The 21142-nt window shown below is 35.7% G+C and overlaps 1 protein-coding gene and 1 non-coding gene across 2 annotated transcripts; one reads left to right on the top strand and one right to left on the bottom strand.

Annotated features, from left to right (window-relative positions):
• Positions 1 to 2135: 2135 nt before the first annotated feature.
• Positions 2136 to 2215, bottom strand: TRNAL-UAG (transfer RNA leucine (anticodon UAG)). Its single transcript has one exon. It is a non-coding gene; the product is annotated as a tRNA-Leu (tRNA).
• A 3751-nt stretch (positions 2216 to 5966) lies between these two features.
• LOC132609768 (uncharacterized) lies at positions 5967 to 16950 on the top strand. The gene is made up of 5 exons (XM_060323918.1): positions 5967 to 6099; positions 6200 to 6824; positions 7271 to 7416; positions 10217 to 10259; positions 16860 to 16950. Exons 1-5 carry the CDS (start codon positions 5967 to 5969, stop codon positions 16948 to 16950), a joined length of 1038 nt encoding a protein of 345 aa, XP_060179901.1.
• Positions 16951 to 21142: the final 4192 nt, after the last annotated feature.

Genomic DNA, 21142 nt, shown 5'->3' with positions numbered 1-21142 from the left:
TATAGGAACATCGAATACTTCTCGCACTACGTCGGTATATTTACTATGCAACGACATGAAATTTTTCCGAGGTGTAACAATAGCCAAAATGTTTTAGCTAGTACTAGTATGTCCTAAACAAATTGAGCAAGGATATATTCAACAATATGGCAGAAGAAGAAACATAACTCTGCATTACATTATCATGAAAAGCACAGGGAACTTACAAGGAAAAGTTCAAATTAAATGTAATAACAGTATAAAAGTGTAAGCATTTAAAATTTATCGGATATAAATTCATGAAATAACTTGAATTATATTAAATTTAAGATATATTAGTCCAAGTAAAATATTGTTTGGTTAATTTTAAGTCCAATAAATATAGATTTAGTTAATGATTCATTTTTTGGGTTAGTGCAACGATTTGAGCTTCAAATGATATTCCCACTTTGGTAAGCCCAATATGTCATCGTTTGGGGTCACATGTCAAATGACGTTACACACCAAGTCAAATGTAAAATCCAATAGGATCATGCCACAAATGACATAGCATGCTTAGGCAAATCAAATGCCATTGAAAATACACTACGAGTACAAGTGACATGTTCCAGAACTTCCTCCCTCTAGTAACAATAAATAGGGATCATCATAATTCAGAAAAGACACTAGCATCTATAACAAGAAGCCAAAGAGAGCTCATGGATCAAAGTCTACAAATTTCTCTACAAGCTGCAAGTATTCAAATGTTCTAAATATCTAAAGATCAAGAACGGAGGTTAATCAAATAACGAAGCATTCAAGATCAAAATTACTTATTTGTGGGATAATTATTGTTTGTAGCGGTTATTGAAGTGTTTGTGACGAATGAATCAAATCACATGCAAGTTCAATATTGCAATTCAAGATCAAGCTTCAAGCCTTGATCACATTCAAATCAAGATCAAAATCATCAAAATTCAAGGTCAACATCAAATGCCCCTAATTTGTTTTTTTAAAGAATCAGAGAATTCATAGAAATTGTATTATTCACTGAATAAAATACTACGATTATCTATAATAAGATTTGGGACAATTTCAGAGACCTCCCCTCAGGTTTAGCTCTATCACACTGACCTCCCTCGTGCTTTACTATATTACGGTGACCTCCCTTATTTAGATTTTTTTGTAACAATTCTTTTAAACCATTTATCATAAATAAAAATTAATACAATTTGACAGATTTGCCCTTTTAGATATTATTACTATCTTTGTAGTAACCAATTTTATGATTTTTTTTTTATGAGTCTCCTTTAGAAATTAAAAAAGAAAACACACCTAATTGTAGATTAGGGCCTTTACCATCTTCATTAGCGGCTATTTTTTACTGCCACAATTAACATAGCCATCAGTTAGAACGGATAGGGAAAAAAGATCCATTAACAATGGTCAATAAAAAGCTTTCCAAAGGTCCCATAAAAAAACCATGCTGCTTTTAGACACATTAAAAAGGATCATCAAGAAGTTTTCTCAAAGATCTTATATAAAGCGTGATAAGCTGCAGAGGCAGTCTCAAATATGTGAAATCAGATGAAAAAGTGCTTCTATTAAATAGAATATTTTTTGGTTAGAATATTAAATAGAATATTTTTTGGTTAGAATATTAAATAGAATTGAGATAATGAGATCTTATATAACTTGGCAGATAAAAGCTTTGCAGACTCAAAATTCCAAGTAAGAGAAAGAAAGAAATCCAAAGCCTCGCATCATAATATGTTTCTGGAATTGCAGACTCTTTTTTTTCTCTTTCAAAATTTTGGCAACGTCAAATATTAATTATCTAAACTTTTTATGTGAATCGGAAACTGTAACGGGGAAAGTGAAAATGAATTATTGTATCTTTTTTCTACTTTATCTTTTAAACAATTTTAAAAAAAAAATCATAAAATTGGTTAATCAAAAGATAGTAATATCTAAAAGGGCAAATCTGTCATATTGTATTAATTTTTATTTATGATAAATGGTTTAAAAGAATTGTTATAAAAAAATTTATATAAAGGAGGTCAATCGTAAGCTACGAGACCATATCGTACAAGATTTTAATACCTCAACTTATCAAGATTGTTATAACCTAAATGGGGTTTTTCCTGGTTTTTTTTTTTTCCAAATGAGCAACAAAATGACAGCTGTGGGATTTGAACCCACGCCCTGTCGGACCAGAGCCTAAATCTGGCGCCTTAGAACACTCGGCCAAACTGTCACAGGTATTGAACACCTTATTAAGTTTTAAGAATCTTACTAATTGCTAAGATTAGACAATATTTTGAAGTACAGAAAAAAGCGAACTTAAGGAGAACAAAGTTAATCAAATTTTAATCGTTACATAACCATTAATTATGAAATTATTTACAAAAATAAATAAATATGAAACCTGCCAAATTAGCGGAGTAAAATATTCTTTTATAAAATTATTATTCTATAGCTGTTGTCCAGTTGATGAAAAGAAATGTCACTTAACTAAATTCCACCAGAAACATTGAAATCTCTGTGCTATAGTTATTCATACTGCCTTGTTTACCCATGGATGCTAAATACGCAATGTTGTACATCTCTATACTGATTATATAGCAGTTCAATGGAACGCATAAAATATTTCAATTATTTGACCCTGTATATTCTGTAACATCCTCCTTACTTCTGAAACTTTTCAAATTAAGCTGCCAAGTTGTATGTATAGTACCACGGTCAAATTACGAGAAGAAATTCAAACTTCTGTTTTAGCTTTAGTTCCTGGTGGCTTATGTTTCCACACATCTGAAACCTAAAGCACTGCACTCAAACGTTTAATTCTACTATACTTGTACTTTACATCATAGATATTGATTTTCTTATCGCAATGCCTATATATGCCAGAATCAATTCAACGTTTTCCTGTCATCGTGAAATGTTCGAGGACCCTTAGGGGTTGTTTGGTACTGGTTCAGAGGTGAGTTATGCAGGTATTAAATATGCATATACCAAGTTTGATTGCTGGTTAGGAGGTAAGTAATTCATGTATAAAATTAATACAGTGTTTGGTCTGTAATTTAGAAACCCGCATAACTAATACACATATAAGTTATAAGGAAACCAATGTAGTCTTTTATGCAAGATAAAATGTGGAATAACTAATACATGTATAACTAAACCCTACATAACTAATACCTGCATAAAATAATACATAAATTTCCTTATAACTCTTACCAGCTACCAAACAAAGGGGATCGAAGTAAGGGCACCCAATGGACTTTGAACCTTTCGAAGAACCACTCTTCGAATCACCAACTGCATATTCCATCGGAAGAATCTATAAATATATTCAAATTAATTATAATGATTAAAAAAATAAACTAATTAAATACAAGTGAAACATATGCACAGATAGATATACATTGTTATATAAGGAGGATACACGGGTACGCACACTTTATATACACACAGAGAAACATGGATATACATGAATATATATAATGATATACTGTAAGATTTTTAAACAAACCTATTGTATCTTGCATGCAAGTCGTCGTGAGTAAGGTGCCTCTATGTGTTACTTTAAGTAAGTTATCATTAACCACCACAACTGGTTTTAATACTCTGATGTTTTTATTGATGCATACAGTGCAACAAAAGCAGGCACAAGTATATTTCAACGGATTTACTCAAACTTACAACTGATCCTGGGTTTGAATGCATCAACATATATAAGTAGCTCAATAACTTGTCATACGACTCACTTGGGTCCCTCTCAACAATTGAAGCATCTTTGCCTTCAATTTATGTGTCCTCAATAACTTGAGACAAGACCATACACCTTTTTCATGGTGTAGAATATGTCCTTTTCAGTGTATATGGTCTTTTGATCAGCATATTTATATATCCTTGATAATTCTTTCATCGTCATTAACATTGGAACTACTACCATGTATGTCCCTATCCTTCACTAGTATACACGGTGGATACATGTTAAAATCAGTTCATTTTCTTCAACTCGATATATACACAATCCCATGTCATTGTATATCAACATTTTATGGAGAATTGCTGTTAACCTTCTACTTGATTTCGATCAAATTAACTATGTTTTCAACTCTCGATTGTTCTGAAATTCTAGCAATGAAATCCTAAGAACTTAAATCTATACTGATCACCGTACTGTCAACTATTTAATCTATGAATATCTATTAATCTCCAAGTGCATGTTGTGCTGAACACAAATTGGCAAAGTTGCATGAGATCTTATGAACTCGTGAGATTAAAATCTTCAAAATCGATTTTGTTTGGACGAAACTTCTACAATTTTATTTGGAAGAAATTTCCATAATTTTTAGTTCAGAAATCGGTAAATTGAACATTGATTGGCACAATTGATCGATGCACGTTTTCAATGCCTAAATTGATTTCACACTCTTCAATTTTTTCAAGATACAGAGTTCAGTGTTTATGTGTGAATTTGGATGAGTTGGCTACATTACGTTTTGTAAGGGCTTTCAACCGTGAAATCAAGATCAGAATCTTTAAATTTTCCTATTATTTAATTTTGTTAGTTTTGGTGGGATTTGACTATTCGCTGCTACTATTTTATGCTTATATTGTTAAGTCTAATCCTGGGTTAAAAATCAGTTAATGAATACTAGCACGGGTATATATATATGCCAATTTTCCGAAAGGAAATATTGCAAATAAGTGGTGTCCATGTCAATTGCAGCTATGCTAAGTTTGGTGGCATGCAACTTGGCAAATTAAAGAGAAGTGTTTTAATTGCTTAATTGTTTACTACTAATACGTATGCGGAGCAGTAATTGTGCTATAACATAGTACAAGAACCAAGTTTTGTATCTTGTGAGCATTAAGATTTTCAATATTACATCGTTTTAAGGTCTGTCAAACATACATACATAAGCCCTTCAAACTATTCAAGATAGTGCTCAACCATCCCCAATTTTATGAAATCTTGAAGACAGCTTGGCTACAGGAGTGTAGGGAGAAAATGTTCCAACTTTGGCAGAAGTTAAAAAGGGTAAAGATAGGCTTAAAAGAACTCAATACATATATGGCATCTTATGAGCAGAAGCTTCAAAAAGCAAGACAAGATCTTGTTATTGCTCAGAGTCAACTGGCCCAACAGCCTCAAGATCAGATATTGATTGAAGCTGAGAAAGCAGTCTTATGTAAAATCAATAAGTGGAGTATGGTGGAGGAGCAGGTGCTGAGACATAAGTCCAAGGCAAACTGGATTGCTTGTGGTGACGCTAATTCAAAATACTTTCATTCTTAATGTATGATCAGGGCAAGCACGAATCATATCTCCTCTATCTATGATGCTGCTGGTACAAAGATTATTGATCCCTCATTGGTTGAGCATGAATTTGTTTCCTTTTTCTCAAAGCTTATGGGGTCAGCAGCTGAGGAAATGCCATGTCCAAACTCTGTTGTGATAAGAAATGGACCATGCTTGACCTACTAGCAGAAGTGTCAGCTTGTGCAAACTGTTACTACTCAGGAAATTGTTGCAGCTATAAAAGAGATGCCTTATGACAAGGCTCCAGCAGTTGATGGTTTTCCAGTAGAGTTCTTTGTGCAGAACTAGGAAATAGTACAAGCTGATGTCCGGCAGACTGTTAAGGAATTCTTCATCTCTGGTAAGATGCTAAAATCCATAAGTTGTACTGCTGTTACTCTGGTTTCAAAGATTGCTTCCCCACTATGGTTAAAGACCACAGGCCTATTGCCTCCTATACTACCATTTATAAAATCATTACAAAGGTCTTAACCAATAGAATCAAGACTGTCATTAGTACTATTGTAAGTCCTACTCAATTAGCCTTTATAGAGGGCAGGAGTATTGTTGACAATATCTTATTCAGCCATGAAATTATCAAATGGTACACTAGAAAGGGTTTATCTGCTAGGTGTGTCAGCAGGTTGACTTAAGGAAAGCATATGATTCCATTGAATGGTGTTTTTTTAGAACTATGATGGTGGAATTGGGGTTCCCCTATAAATTCATTCAATGGGTAATAGAGTGCATCACTTCTGTCTCTTATTCCTTGGTCTTAAATGGTGGATTAACAGAGCATTTCCAAGGGAAAAGAGGAATTAGACAGGGTGATCCTATGTCACCCTACCTATTTATCATTGCTATGGAGTATTTGCAAAGGGAACTGACTGTATTGACTGATAATCCCCTATTCAAATTTCATTCAAGGTGCAAGAATCTGGGAATACTACACATATATTTTGCTGATGTTTTGCAAAGCTGAAATACAATCTATAAAGCTGCTACAAAAGGCTTTCCTAAAGTTTTCAGCTGCTTCAAGGCTACAAGCAAACATTGACAAGAGCTCAATTTATATGACTGGGGTAAAGGAGCCATTTAAGCAACAACTTCTCCAGACACTTAGCTTCTGTGAAGGATCCCTTCCTTTCAAATACCTGGGTGTTCCTTTGTCCTCTAAGAAGCTCACAATTGCCCAGTGTCTACCTTTCGTTGGGAAAATTACAGAAAAGATGAAGTGCTGGTATGCAAGGCTGCTTTCTTATGCAAGCAGATTGCAGCTGATTAAGTCTGTTATTTTTGGGGTTCAAATCTATTGGGCTCAGATTTTCATACTACCTAAGAGAATAATGAAAATGATTGATAGTATATGCAGGCCCTTCCTATGGACAGGGTCAACTGAAATTTCTAAAAAGGCATTGGTCTCTTGGGCTAAGATTTGTCTTCCAAAAGCTGCAGGGGGTCACAATGTCCTGGACCTGTGCCTATGGAACAAAGCTGCAATCCTAAAACATCTCTGGGCTTTGGCTGAGAAAAAGGACTGTCTTTGGATTAGGTGGGTGCATAGTTACTACATAAAGCAAGATTATTTATGTCCCATACCTTCAAATGCTACATAGGTGGTAAGGAAGATATTGGAAGTAAGGAAATATGTTCTACAGTCACAAACTCTTCAAGGTGATTTACACACAAGATTATCAACTGTGGTGGTAGGCTCAAAATTCTCAATTCAGCAAATGTATGTTGCATTACTCCCACAATATCAAAAAGTCCCCTAGAAGAGCATTACCTTGCAGCTTGGCATTCATCCAAGGCACAACTTTATCCTATGGCTAGCAATAATGCACAGGTTGCGAACTGTGGACAGGTTACATTCAAGTTCCCCCCTCCTGTGTATTTTGTGATGCATGCACATGATGAAACTCTGAACCATCTGTTGTTTGAATGCTCCATTATAAAAAATCTTTGGGGAAGACTGCTGGTTTGGCTTGGCTATTACAGGACAATTGGAACTTGGCAAGAGGAGATACAATTGATCACAAATTGGGGAAAGAAGAACACTGGAACATGGGCTATCATTAGCAGTACATTTGCTATGGTAGTAACTCTTGTATGGAGGGAAAGAAACAGTGTTAGATTTCAGAAGGGTAGATATTATACAGATAGGTTGTGCAGAGAAATCAGCATTCATCTCTATCTCAGAGGCAAGGAAAGGGTGAATGTAACGACCCGTTTGGTCGTTTAGCATTTCGAACTCGTTTTCACTAAAATACCCTTTTCGTTGTTTTAAAGGGTTTCTTGACTTGCGAGAATTGGTGGCACGATAATTTAATTGGCGGATATTTTTTTCTTAAAATATATTTATATAATGTGTGTGAATAGTGTATATATATATATAGGAATATGAGTTTCATACGTATAAGGTATAAGTTGGTGAATAACGTAACCGACTGAGTGGGTCAATTTTCACCTTTGGCATAGTAGTTGAGTAAAAAAAAAAGGGGGGGGGGGGGTTATTTTGGACAATTGATTTAGTTGGTGATTAATGGGCTAAATAGCATTAAAAACAAATTAGAGCAAAAGTGACTGGACGGCGTCAACAACAAACAATTGAAGGCTTCAGGTAAGAGCTTAATTAAAGCTCTGTATTTGGATATTTTGATTTCTCAAGTTTCAGTAGATGGGGTAGTGGGTTATATACCTACACATTAACTTATATTATATTATTTTGGTAGAATGAAATCATATCCTATTGTCTTTTGCACGAACAATGGCATTTGGCTATTTTGAGAAAGGTGACAAGACTAGTGGATCATTATGGCAAATGATGATTAAATGATTGGACTTCTATTTGAGATAATCATTGAGCAATAATGATAATTGGGTGTATGGCTAATTACTACATTTTTCTAGTTGGAATTATTGTCTAATCTACCGCATAAGGAACTTTGGCTTCTTATCCGTATGAAGATTTAGCTTCATTTAAACATTGAGCATATAGAAACAATTTTTTTTTGTAGTTAACATTTACTCCACTCTATTGCACGGGTCCATCAATTTGGACGAGTAACTGGGGTGTTGGTCACATATTTGGTCTTACCTTCGAGAAGTATTGTGGTGTTTAAGCTTCGTTCAATCATTCACTGTTTGAAGAAAAACAAAATCATCTTATGATTATCATCTTGCCACTTCAATATTTACGTATTGGATTATGTAACTTAATATTATGTATTCTGGATTACACGTACGCCTTCAAATTCTTGGTATTTGAGTTGTGGACATTGAGATTTCAATCCTAAGATAAGATTTTCAGGTAAAGAAAGGTTTTGAGCTCTAGTCTTAAGAAATGAAAATTAATGATGAAAGTGACTAATTTTCTAGATATATGTCCTTTCAGTTATGGGTGATATAATTTTCTAATAAAATTTCAGGTTTGCCTTTGTAGGCCCGTGGTCAGTTTTTTAGGTCGTTTTTGGGTTTCGAATATAAGTATAGCAATATGGGTGTCTTTAGATTATTATTCTAACGTAGATCGCATATTTGATAGATTTTCATCGTTCAGAGGCTTTACGCAAAGGGAAGGCATTAGTTTGATTGTTCGTGGCACCCGCTCGGCCTTGAGGTAGGCTATGGTCTACTTTAGTTAAACTCTGATTAGAGAATCGTATGTAGTTGTAGAAAGTGACGGGGATAGCATGATAGGCCTTCGGGCATGAAGTGGAGGTGAATTCCAATTAGGTTGGTTTTGTCAGTTGTTATGTGGGTTTGTCGCCAAATGTGTTATTTCTGTGATTATCACTTGTTTGTATCTCCGTCACATACTAGTTCACTCATCACATGAAAAGGAATGGTAATATTGATAATTGAACAGTGGATTACTTGTACTTGTTGATTTATATTGGTGATATTGTTGAGACAGATATCATGCATGGCATGCTTTCCATATTATTGTTGTGATGATTGGTGAGGTGAGTGATTGAGAGACTCCGAGGTCTTTGCCGGAGTTGGAGAGTGACAGAGAGACTCCGAAGTCTTTGCCGGAGATTGAGAGTGATTAATAGCCTCCGAGGTTTCTGCCGGAGAGCACGAGTGGTACATGGACTTCGCGGATCCCCCATGGGTCATGGCTTTGAGGCACTGCCCTTAGCATGTGTGTACGAGAAGGGAGTGAGAGAGGTGACTATTGCACTGCATTGCATTCATCCACTCATATATTTGACTGATCATTTGGTGAATTATATCTGTCTTGGTTGATTTCATGATTCCTTTACACTTTACTTGTATATGATACGTGACCATACCTGTTTGCTCTATGTGCTACTTGTTGGTTTCAACTTCTTCATGCGTTATCTAATTATTGTCGGCCTATGAGGCTTACCGGTACAAGTGTTGTACTGATACTACTCTTGTTGCACTTTTGTTGAGTGCAGAGTACGATCCAGGTTCCAGTTCTACACCCCGTGGCTGATACGCGAGGGTGACATCTTTCAGTCATTCAGGGTGAGCTACTTAGTCATCCGTGGCCCCTGAAGGACCTCCTCTATTTATTTCTGTTTTTGAATTCGACAGACAATATGTAGCCTTCGGGTATTTTCAGACTTCTATTCCGTACTATGTTAGCACTCTTATACCCTTTGACCAGATTTTGGGGTTGTCGTGACATTTCTAGTTATGATAAGTATTTAAGACTTGATAACTTATTCTTATTTAATTTTCCGCTTATTTAACTTGTTATCAGTAATGTGGTTCGCCTACTCGGAGGGATAGTGTAGGTGCCACCACGACTGGCGAATTGGGTCTTGACAGTGAAGTGGCAGTCTATGTTAGCTCAACTAATTCCATTCCTTGACTGGTTGCCTGCTGCAGCAACAATGATTAGAGGAATAAAATTTTGATTTGTTGTTGTTTTTCTGATGTAATTGATGTGCTGCTTCTCTGGTTTTTTAGGATCAGTGGTTAAATTGTTATTTGTAATAGGAGAGGCTAGCAGGTACTTAGGCTCCTTTGGTTAGTAGAGTCTGTCTAGTTTTTACTGAGAAACAGGAGGTCAACCCTATTTGGATTTGTAAATATCACTTTTGGTAATAATAAAATCTTTTATATATATATACATACATGAAGACGCGCGAGGCCCTCTTTTTAATCGTTGGACCAGCTCATATAGTCTGTAAGCCAGAGGAACCCACAAACATTGGAACCTTCAAATTCCTTGTTTTTTAAATCTATTTCGATTACACTTTTTCTGTTCAAATTTACATGATACATTTTCCTTTTTAATTCGTTAAAAAAATGAATACACTTTTAAATTTGAAAACAAATTACTCTATATTTTTCATTTTACTCTTAACTAATGATAAACTTTTATAGCTACACTGTCTACACGAATGTTATGATATGTTTAAATAAGTTTCAAATTTTTTATAATCACATAATTAGACAGGACATGGCCCATCTTCAACTTACTGAAGACAAGGTACGGAGGTTGAGAATCAGGGTAGAATTGGTAATAGATAGCCGAGGGTTGTGTACTCTTATGTGGGAGAGGCAAGGGTGGCTAGTCTCTTCTACTCATCTTCTCCTTATTTAGTAATATATATTTAGTATTCACGTAGTATAATCTCCTTACAAGTCTCAAAAATCTTTCTCGCTCTTTTAAATTTCGTGTCAACTCAAACTATGTCACATAAATAGGAACATGGAAATATTGAATTACTTACATAAATTGATAACATAAAATACTTATATAAGTGTATAGTTACAGTTAGTTACCTACTTACGTTTAGATAAGTTGGCATTAAATTCGTTTGATTTTTTTTTTTCTTCCTACATACTCTACTACTTTTCATTTTAGGGCATCTATATATGTCCTTGTGCTCATTCCCGATGCTCTATAGGCATACCTTAGCTTGATAGGCTTCACTGTTTTCTCACACTAACCTTTTGAAGCAGACAGAGGAAACGTGTTTTTGATTTTACTTTGAGCTACGTATACATTTCTTATTCTATTTATTTCCCCTATTGGAAGGGACGATGATGGAGTTAATGTTGTGAACAGTTACGGATGCACGTTATATGTTACGGGTTTAATCGAATTCAGTAGTTTTGACTCAGATTATGTTATCAAATAACCCAGTCCTTCGAATACTAAATCGAAGGAAAGAAATCACTTTTTTTTCTTGGATTTAAATCCGAGTTTTCAAATAAATTTTTACGCTGACTTTACTAGGAGTGACAATTAGAATGCACATATATGTTGATTCTTAATGAAAAAAAGAAGTTCAAGAACAAAAAAGGAGAAATTTTATTTTGAGTCTCACATGCCAAGTCTTACTTGTGTGAGACTCTTCAAAGATGGACATTTGGACCAGCAGGTCCCATTTCTACCACCATTTTCTCTCTCTTTTAATTCCTCTTTCTCATCGCAAACTGCCACTTTTAATTTTCAGTTCTTTACCAAAAAGTTACACTTCACTCTCCCATCAGAATTCCAACACATTACTCTCTCCTTTCTTAACCCAAAACTCGTTTCCTCTCTTTCAATTCCGTCGTCACTCGTTTTCTGAAAGAGATAAAAACACTCCATGAAATCATAAAGCTTTTTATCCAAAACGAAAAGCAAACTAAACTGCTAAAGTAATTTTAGCAGTTTAATTAGATTATTTTTCCAATAAAATCGGTACCCTTAATTTGAGTAATTTGAATATTTTGTTTAAGGATACCACAAAAAGGCAGATTCTAACTCTTAACAGATTTTGTACCTACGATTATTACAATGAATATTGCGTTGCTCCGATGACTTTATGATGGATTTTTAGGCAATGAAAAAGAATCCTAGAAAAGAAAATTGATCTATATGCTTAAAAAGATAGCATTTACAAATAGATAATAATAATTTGAAAATAAATTTTGAATGGAGAACCAAAGTTGATAGGGTGGGAAAAAATATTTTAGATCAACTTTTTCACCCTAATTTCTTCCACTACCCCTTTCTCGTACATTAAAACTATTCCCCCTAAATCATTTTTTTCCCATTGTTAACCCATTTTTATTATCCAGGAGATGTCGTTTCTTTGTCTTCAGATTATAGGCAAAGGAAATGTCTTGGAGTTCTTATGTGGAAAGTGAGTAAAGAAAGGAAAATTAGAAGAGGCTGTTTGGGATGAGAAAGAGGAATTAAAAATGGTGGTAGAAATGAGACCCGCTAATCCAAATGTCTAACTTTAAAGAGTCTCACACAAGTATGACTTGGCATGTGAGACTCAAAATAAAATTTCTCATGCCTAAAACTCAGTAATATTTTAGACCTCCCAATTTTAGACAATATTTTTGCAGCTTCAGGTCTGTATGTTTGAAGCTGTCTTGAAAGTGGTTAAACTTGTAAATATTTTTACACTACAAAAATAAATTAAATGGTGATCCTAAAATCAGTCATACGTGCGCTTCACCCATGTATATCTATGTGATACGATTTGTCTTAAACTGATGTACAATAGTATTTTCCGAATTTATAGCAATTGAAATATAATGCTTTAAAAAAAATTAAAATATAAAAAGTGAGTTAAAAATCAAATGGGTCTGGGATAACAATGATAAATCACCATTATTGCAAAATGGGTTCGATAGATTTGTTATTGTTTTGACAAATTGATGATTGGAGTTTGTTCTTTATGAAATATGGAACTTATTGTTCAAATTTGAGCTTATTTGGAGTAGATTTGGGTGTTGAATCGTGTGTTCGATTGTTGAAATTCGAAACAAAAACAATTTTTTTTTGATGAAAAAAAGTTTGAACACATGTCACCGAGATTTTAGCCAACTTTTACATACATGACTGACGTTCAAGCGTACATGAAAAAATTAAAAGGGTACTAACTGAGTTTGTAGATTTTATGTTGTTTTGACAAAACAAGAAAAGGAATTAAAGTTTGGTAAGAATTGAGCGGATTGGTTTACGACCCATTGTTTAGCTCATTTTGACCCAACTTACCTCAATCCATGTAATTTCTGGGTGGTTAATGACCCATCTATTTGTTAACTGAACTCATTTTAATTTGACACCTAAGTTCAATCCAACATGTTCATTTATTAGCTCAACTAGTTTTATCCATCCAAATTTAGCTTAGCCCGCTCATTTGACACCTATTAGTGCTGTAACGGTATCCTGAAGCTCTAAAATTTCTATATTATTTAAGGACCCGTTTGGCCATAAGAATTATTCACTTTTTTCCGGAAATTATTTTCACTTTTTTCACAACCAAAATAAGTACATTTCAACCCAAAAAAAAATATTTGCAAAGCGGAGAAGGGCCAAATATACCCCTGTACTATTGAAAAGGGCTAAATATACCTCTTGTTATACTTTGGCTCCATATATACCCCTGCCGTTATACTTTGGGTTCAAATATACCCCTTCACCGTTAAAGTTATCTAAGGCGGACATCAAATTCTATGTGGCATTGATATTTGATGAGGTGGATGTCACATGGCATGCCACCTCAGCAACCTTTTACCCATTTTAGCTCTCCCATCTATTTATTCTTCCACCACTATAATTTTCTCTACCACCATTACCGCCACCGTGGCCACCGAGCAATCAAATGAAAAAAAAAAAAAAAAAAAAAACTTCTAGCCGTATTCCTCCATCCTATGTAACCTTAAAGAGAGGGGAGAGAAAGAGAGCCAAAGCAATTTAGAGTACAATTTACTTGAAGGGTATGAGCAGTAGTTGCACTCGCAGCAACTCCTTCTGTAACTCGGAGATAAAAAGGAAACTTATTTATCACCATTGAAGCTTAAGCTTCTTTTTACCAAACTCTGAACCAAAAAAAAAAGGAAGAAGAAGAAGCATTTACAGAACCTTCATATTCACTCCTTTTTCCTGCCACCCCATTTAAAAATCTTCAAGTATAATCTAAGTTTATTTAGACCTTTCTTTTCCTCTTCATTACTTCATGGTGCATTCTCCAAGTTGCTAAAGCTCTTTGACTTGAAATTACTCGATTTACCCCTTTCTTGACTATTCTGGACACACACACCGCACTGTATTATAGGTTATTCGGAAGGGCTACATATAATTATAAGGTGATTGTTCTCTTCTCTTTGAGCATTAATTTGAGTTTTCGCACTTTATTTTGATCTGTTAGTCTTAAAATTTTGGCGCATAAATTGTGTAATGGAGTCGAGGCAAGTTAGATCCGAAAGTTGCGGAGAGAAAGCTGGAGAAATGGTTCATCAATTTATAACGTCGGAAAGTGGTGGAAACTCTCACTGCTAATCAAGGCATGGAACTTCCATTTCCCTTGGTTCTTTGAACAAAAGGCTTGTCTTTCCTGATTTAAAGACTCCAACGAAGCACCTAACAATGTAAATCAATATGTGTAAAACCTGTAATCAGTTTCTCATCTCTATTTCACTAAATCTGCAAACTGTGGCGGTAACAGTGATAATGGTAGTGGAGGGGAAGGAAATTTTAGTGATGGATGAATAAATAGATGGGAGGGGTAAAATGGGTAAGGGGTGCTGAGGTGGCATGCCACTTGACACCCACCTCATCAAATATCAATGCCACGTAGGATTTGATGTCCACTTTGGACAAGTTTAACGGTGGAGGGATATATTTGAACCCAAAGTATAACGGCAGGGGTATATTTAGACCCAAAGTATAACGAGAGATTTATTTAGCTCTTTTTCAATAGTACAGGGGCATATTTGACCCTTTTCTATTTGCAAAAACTATGACCAAACACAACTCCAACCCCAAAATTTCAAAAAAAGTGAAAAAGTTTTTTTATTTCTATGACCAAACGCCTACTAAATTAATATCAGCTTGTAACAATCATTCGCTTGTAGAGGAATGAGGAATACACGAATTAGTTAAATGCCCATGGGAATGGTACTTCTTTTAAGAATTGAAAAGCTGTGATTTAAACTGCTGAGATAAAATGCCTTCACTACAAAAAGACTAGCTGGTACCGGAAATAATTGGACAAGATTATGTTGGGCATGAGGAATTGGTACTCACATGATGAATTTTTGACCGAAATAAGCCATTATTTCAGCCAATTCATCAAACTAATATATTTTTCTTAAAATTTACATAATTAGAATAAATGTATTCCGCAGTAACATATCAGACATTATTTTATCCAAAAAATCTAATGGGCAAAAAAGTGAATGGTTAACGGTGTCTAAGGATAATTCGTTACTGTGAGTAACTTTTTGTACCTACTAGGTAACTGATTGTAATGTTTTTACAGAATTCAGGCACGGGCAATCCTTATACGAAATCTGACGTTGATTGATCATAAAGTCATACCTTACAGTTACGACTTAAGGCTAAAACGTAACTGACAGTAACGCTTATACAGAATTCAAGCACAGGCAATCGAATCTTGCAAAGAATCCTGCAAATTGGGAATCCTTCTGATTGATTTACCTATAAAATGCTACCAACGGTTTTGATAAATATGTTGTTTCCCCTTTTTGTTAAAAAAATTCAACATTTTGCACATGTTTTTCCATTTGGGGATAATTGGAAGTAGGAGATGCTTTTCCTCGGTACTATTGTAGATGAGATGGATAAAGCAAGTGTTGTTTTGTTGGGAAAACATGGCTTTAGGATATGTACTTTCCAAATGGGAATCAAACAAGCATCCTTATTGCTAAAAACAATACCCCTTCTGTGGACCAATTTTTTCTGCTTAGCAATCTTGATGCTTATAATCGCTAATAAACGTTTCTCTGAACTTGTAAGCATGCATTATGAAAGAATCAAGAAAGATGTCCGATAAACACCAGTGACATAGGAAAATAAAACACTACACTTAAAGTTGTATGTTTGGCTAAGGCTTCTATAAGGACCGATCAACTTAGAATTTCTTTTGTTTTAGTACTTATTCGTGTTTCTTTTTAACACAGAAACATGTTGACGTTTTCCTGGGTTCATGGAATTTGAGACTAGGAAATCAGCTTGCTATGCCTCTTTACTTGATAATACAATAAATGCAATTCTATATACATGCTTGGATAACGTTCTACTCTAAGTTCTTTTTTACTAATTAAGGATACGGTAAATTGTGAATACTTGTAGCTTTATTGATCTGTTCGGCATTGATGGCTGTCATTATCAGGATGCTATTATTTGGGGTAAATTTGTTTATTTTTTTGAAAATATTCAGTTGTGTATAGATACTTTTTTTTTTATGTGCAAAATGCTGAATTTTCTTATCAAAAAGGGGGGAGAACATATTCACCAAACAACTGTTGATAACGTTTTATAAGTAAATCAATCAAAAAAGATTCCCAATTTGCAGGATTCTTTGTAGGATTCGATTGCCCGTGCTTGAATTCTGTAGAAATGTTACTGTCAGTTATGTACTAGACATAAAACGTTACTCACAGTAACGAATTACCCTTTAACACAGTTAACCATTAACTTTCTTGCCCATTGAATTTTTTGAATAAAATAATGCCTAATACGTTACTGTGAAATACGTTTATTCTAGTTTTGTAAATTTTCAAAAAAAACGTATTATTTGGATGAATTGGCTGAAATAATGGCTTACTTCGGTCAAAAATTCTCACATGACAGATACTGTCTTACTAGCAGTGGAAAATATTCTATGTCTCTGAGCTATCTTGCAATGCTGGGGGACAGACCAAAAATTGAAGAAGCTGAATAGCTACCAAAGCTCTTGGTACTAATGTGGGTATCACTGCAACAAAGATTGTTAACTAGAGCCAGGTTGATTAACTAGGATTGATTGTGATGATGATTCATATTTGTTATGTGGAGTGCACAGACCAGAGGATGCAGTGCATTTATTTGTCGATTGTGCTTGGGTCAAGGAATTGTGGCATGACATAAGTACTTGGGTAGGAATTACCACTGGGGAGTGTTCAAATGACATTGCAGAAGTTCAAACAAATGCATTTGAACAAGTTCAAGAGGAAATCAGTGGTTGCTGGGTATGGAGCTATGCCCACTAAAAAAAAAGGGATAAATTGCGGAGGATTTTTAACGCAGGGTATTAATAACCTCCGCCATTTGCATCAATTTACGGAGGTTATTACTCCCCCACAAAATTAGGTAATTAACGGAGGTTTATAACCTCCCCAACCCTAAAAAATAACGTACTAAATTAGTAAATATTTAACGGATGTTTATAACCTCCGTAAGCCTAAACAAAACGCTATAATAATCATATATAAGCACTGTCATTAACTTATCATAGCACTGCCAATACAATCCTCAACCTTTTAAAAAAGCACTAATATCTCCGATTTTCTCTAGAAACTTCCGGCCTTCATTGCTCTCTTCATTTCTCCTTCATTTTTCTTCTATGCTAAACCAGTATGGTCATACCCATTTCAATTTCACTATTTGTCACGACCCAATTTCACTAAGTCGTGCGGGCACCTACCTTTCCCACCTCAGCAGAAGAACCCTTAACTCAACATTCACAAATAATAGAAAATAGCAGAAGAAAGTAAAATAACGTAAGTCTTACAATATAATATAAATAAGTGCGGAAGTAAATGAAATCCACCCCAATATCTGGTCTGGTCATACAAGAGCATCTAAACTAAATACTACAAGTCTAAATAATAATACATAAATAGTCTCAAAATCGTATTTTAGAATGGAAAGCAAGGCATAATAAGAAGAAGAGTCTTCGAGCAGCGAACGTCCTCATGCACACCCTGAAGAGATTCGAATTAACAATCCTCGAATATCATCCATGAGGGGTAGAAGTGGATCCAACTTGGTACCCTGCATTCATAAAAGAATGCAGCAACTGCAGGTCAGTACAAACAACAAGTACTTGTAGGTATCATAGGCCGACTAAGACTAGCTAATGTATATCAAGACAACAAAGCAATATATACACGTAAACCAACAAAGTACAAGTCAACTCAAATTCATAGCCACGATACAAGTCATCACCTATGTTAGAACATCTAAACCCAACTGCGCCAAGTCTCAGTATAACTAATCCGAACCAGTACATCACAATCATATCACAAATATATCACGGGGAACGAAAACGCACAATGCAATGCAATAATGCATGTATGATGAATGAAATGCATATGCACCGTACACATGTACTCCGGCTGATGGAACATCACATCTCAGCAGCACAACCCATGGGGACCCGCGAAGTCCATGTACCACTCATCCCGGCAACAACCTCGGCAACGAACACTCTCTCGATCCCGGCAAGAGACCTCAAGCATCGAGCACTCATTCGTTCCTGGCAAGAGACCTCGGGCAACGTACACTCATTCCGCTCCGATAAATGACCTCGGATCACAGACTCTCATCTCTCTTTTACGCTCTCCAACAAAGACCTCGGAGGCTACACTCTCTCACTTATCATCATCAGTACCATAATAATGCAATATCAATGTATCATGAAAATAAGTATGAATACAATGCAATGTAATATCAACAACAAATTCAATCCCAAACAGTACCACACATGACACAATTAATATAAAAAATAAGGCTACACCATAAGCCACAATGGAATCACAATTCTCATCTCAATATCAAATCAAGTAAAGTACCGCAATATCATAGTCATGATATATCACTAGTCACTAATACCCAATGTCTCAACGTGGCAACGAGTCAATAAGTAAATAGATCAAGATAAGTACAACACAACGGGGTGGCTAGCCCCCAAATCATAAAACAAGGCCCAACCTAAGACAATATCCAACCCAAATTCATACCCGAAGGTTTACATGCATTCTCCGACAATATCATCTAAACATACGCTTCGCTAATCGAAGTCTCACCATAATGTAAACCATAACCTACCTGGAGAGCCGAGAAACAAAGTCTCAAATAGTCAAACCTTAGTCTTTCCCTTCTTTTGAGCCTCGAGATAATGGAAGTCTAGTCATATCCGAATTATAAAATTAGAATCAAGAAGAAACATCATTCAAATCTTATTTCTATTCAAGACCCAAATCCCAACCTATGGAATGGAGTTTATGAACTAGAAAGATGGAATAAGGAATCTATAGGTCTCAACATGAAATTAATGTTCTAGGTAATCAATTTCCATCATTATAAGCTAGAAGAACTAACAAATCACTTAAATTCGTATTTTAGGCAAAACCCCCATATTTGGGTATGAACCCTAACTTCCAATTTCATAAATAGCCACTAATTAGGAAGGAATCAAGCAACAATAGATTCTAATCATCAATTACATGCTTAATGAAGCTAACCCAATCAATAAATCAAGATTTAGTAGCCTAGAATGAAGAACCCACAAAAACATCTTTCAACCCACCATTTCTTAAAGAAACTAGCATGCTTAAAGATTCCTAAGGTGAATAATTTCACATGGAATGGAAAGGTAGGTGAAGGAACTTACCACAATGATCTTATATGAAGAATAGCCTTGAGTACTCCCAAAAAGCTCTAAAGTCGGAATGGTATTGAATGAAACACGTAGGGCTTTTAACATTCATTTAATGAATCTAACTGCCCGTCACCCGCTTCTGCGCTCACATTAGCGCTTCAGCGGTCCTGTCCAAATTACACATGGCCGTTACAGCGGCAGGGCCACCTCTTCTGCGGTACTGCTACCGCGGTCCTGGTGCCGCCATAGCAGGCACTAGACATCAGAAACTGTTAAGTTTCATAAATCCGACCCGAAATCCTGACTATCACCCGAGACCATCTGATCACAACCTATATATGCAGACATACATAAAAACATGCTACGAAATGCACTCGTGGCCTCAGAATTCCCAACGGAGGTCTCATTGATCGAGTCAACCCTCGATACCTCAAAACCAACTTTCCAACCCAAGTCTCAAAATGCACCCGAGTGCATTGGGAATCAAACCGAATATACACACAAGTTCTAAAAGACCATTCGGACCTCTCGGAATAGACGAATTTTCGAAAAAGTTCTGTTTACCTAAAAGTCAACTTTGAGTAAACTCTTTTTCACTTTAAGCCCAAACGTCCCACAAAGTCACCAAAATCATATCCAAAGAACTCGAGAAGCGTGTCAACAGTCCTCTCGGGGCAAATGTGATCTAAACAAGCTCGGGGAAGGGTCAAAAGTACCAAAAAGACTATAATGACCAAATGAGTCATTACATCAGATGCCAATTAAACCATCGCTCGTTCTCGAGCGGTGATGGGTAAAGAACGGAAAAGTACTTGAATCTAAAAAAAATGAGGATATTGGCTGCGCATGTCGGACTTAGTATCCTAAGGGGCCTCCTCAATAGGAAAATGCTCCCATTGCATCTTCACAGAAGCTATCTCCTTAGACCTCAATTTTCGAACCTGCCTATCAAAAATCGTAATAGGCTGCTCCTCGTAAGTCAGATTCTCATCAAGAAACACTGAGTCCCAACGAACAATATAAGTACCACCGGCATGATACTTCTTCAACATAGACACACGAAAAACTAGATAAACATCTGCCAGGCTTGTTGGCAAGGACAACTCTTAAGCAATATCGCCCATACGATCAAGGATCTAAAATGGCCCAATGTATCTCAGACTTAACTTACCTCTCTTCCCAAATCTCATAGCACCCATCATAGGTGAAGTCTTCAGTAGAACCTGATCACCAATGACGAACTCTAAATCTCGGACCTTTCGGTCCACATACATCTTCTGTCGACTCTGAGCTGCCAAAAGCTTGTCCTGAATGACCCTCACCTTCTCAAGAGACTCTCTCAATAGATCCGTAACCCAAAGTCTAACCTCAGATGCATCAAACCAACCAATCAGAGAGCTACTTCTTCTACCATACAAAGCCTCAAATGGCGCCATGTCGATACTAAAGTGATAATTGTTGTTATACGCAAACTATGCCAATGGCAAGTACT

Source organism: Lycium barbarum, chromosome 1, assembly GCF_019175385.1.
Source record: "Lycium barbarum isolate Lr01 chromosome 1, ASM1917538v2, whole genome shotgun sequence".
NCBI lineage: Eukaryota > Viridiplantae > Streptophyta > Magnoliopsida > Solanales > Solanaceae > Lycium > Lycium barbarum.
This window is presented reverse-complemented; position numbering and strand designations above follow the sequence as displayed.

Coding starts and splice junctions, on each gene's coding strand:
- LOC132609768 (XM_060323918.1), top strand. CDS start 5,967: ATGATGGTGGAATTGGGGTTCCCCTATAAATTCATTCAATGGGTAATA. Junction 7,417..10,216: donor CAGTGTTAGATTTCAGAAGG/GTAGATATTATA, acceptor CTGGTTTTTTAG/GATCAGTGGTTAAATTGTTA. Junction 10,260..16,859: donor GTAATAGGAGAGGCTAGCAG/GTACTTAGGCTC, acceptor CTCACATGACAG/ATACTGTCTTACTAGCAGTG.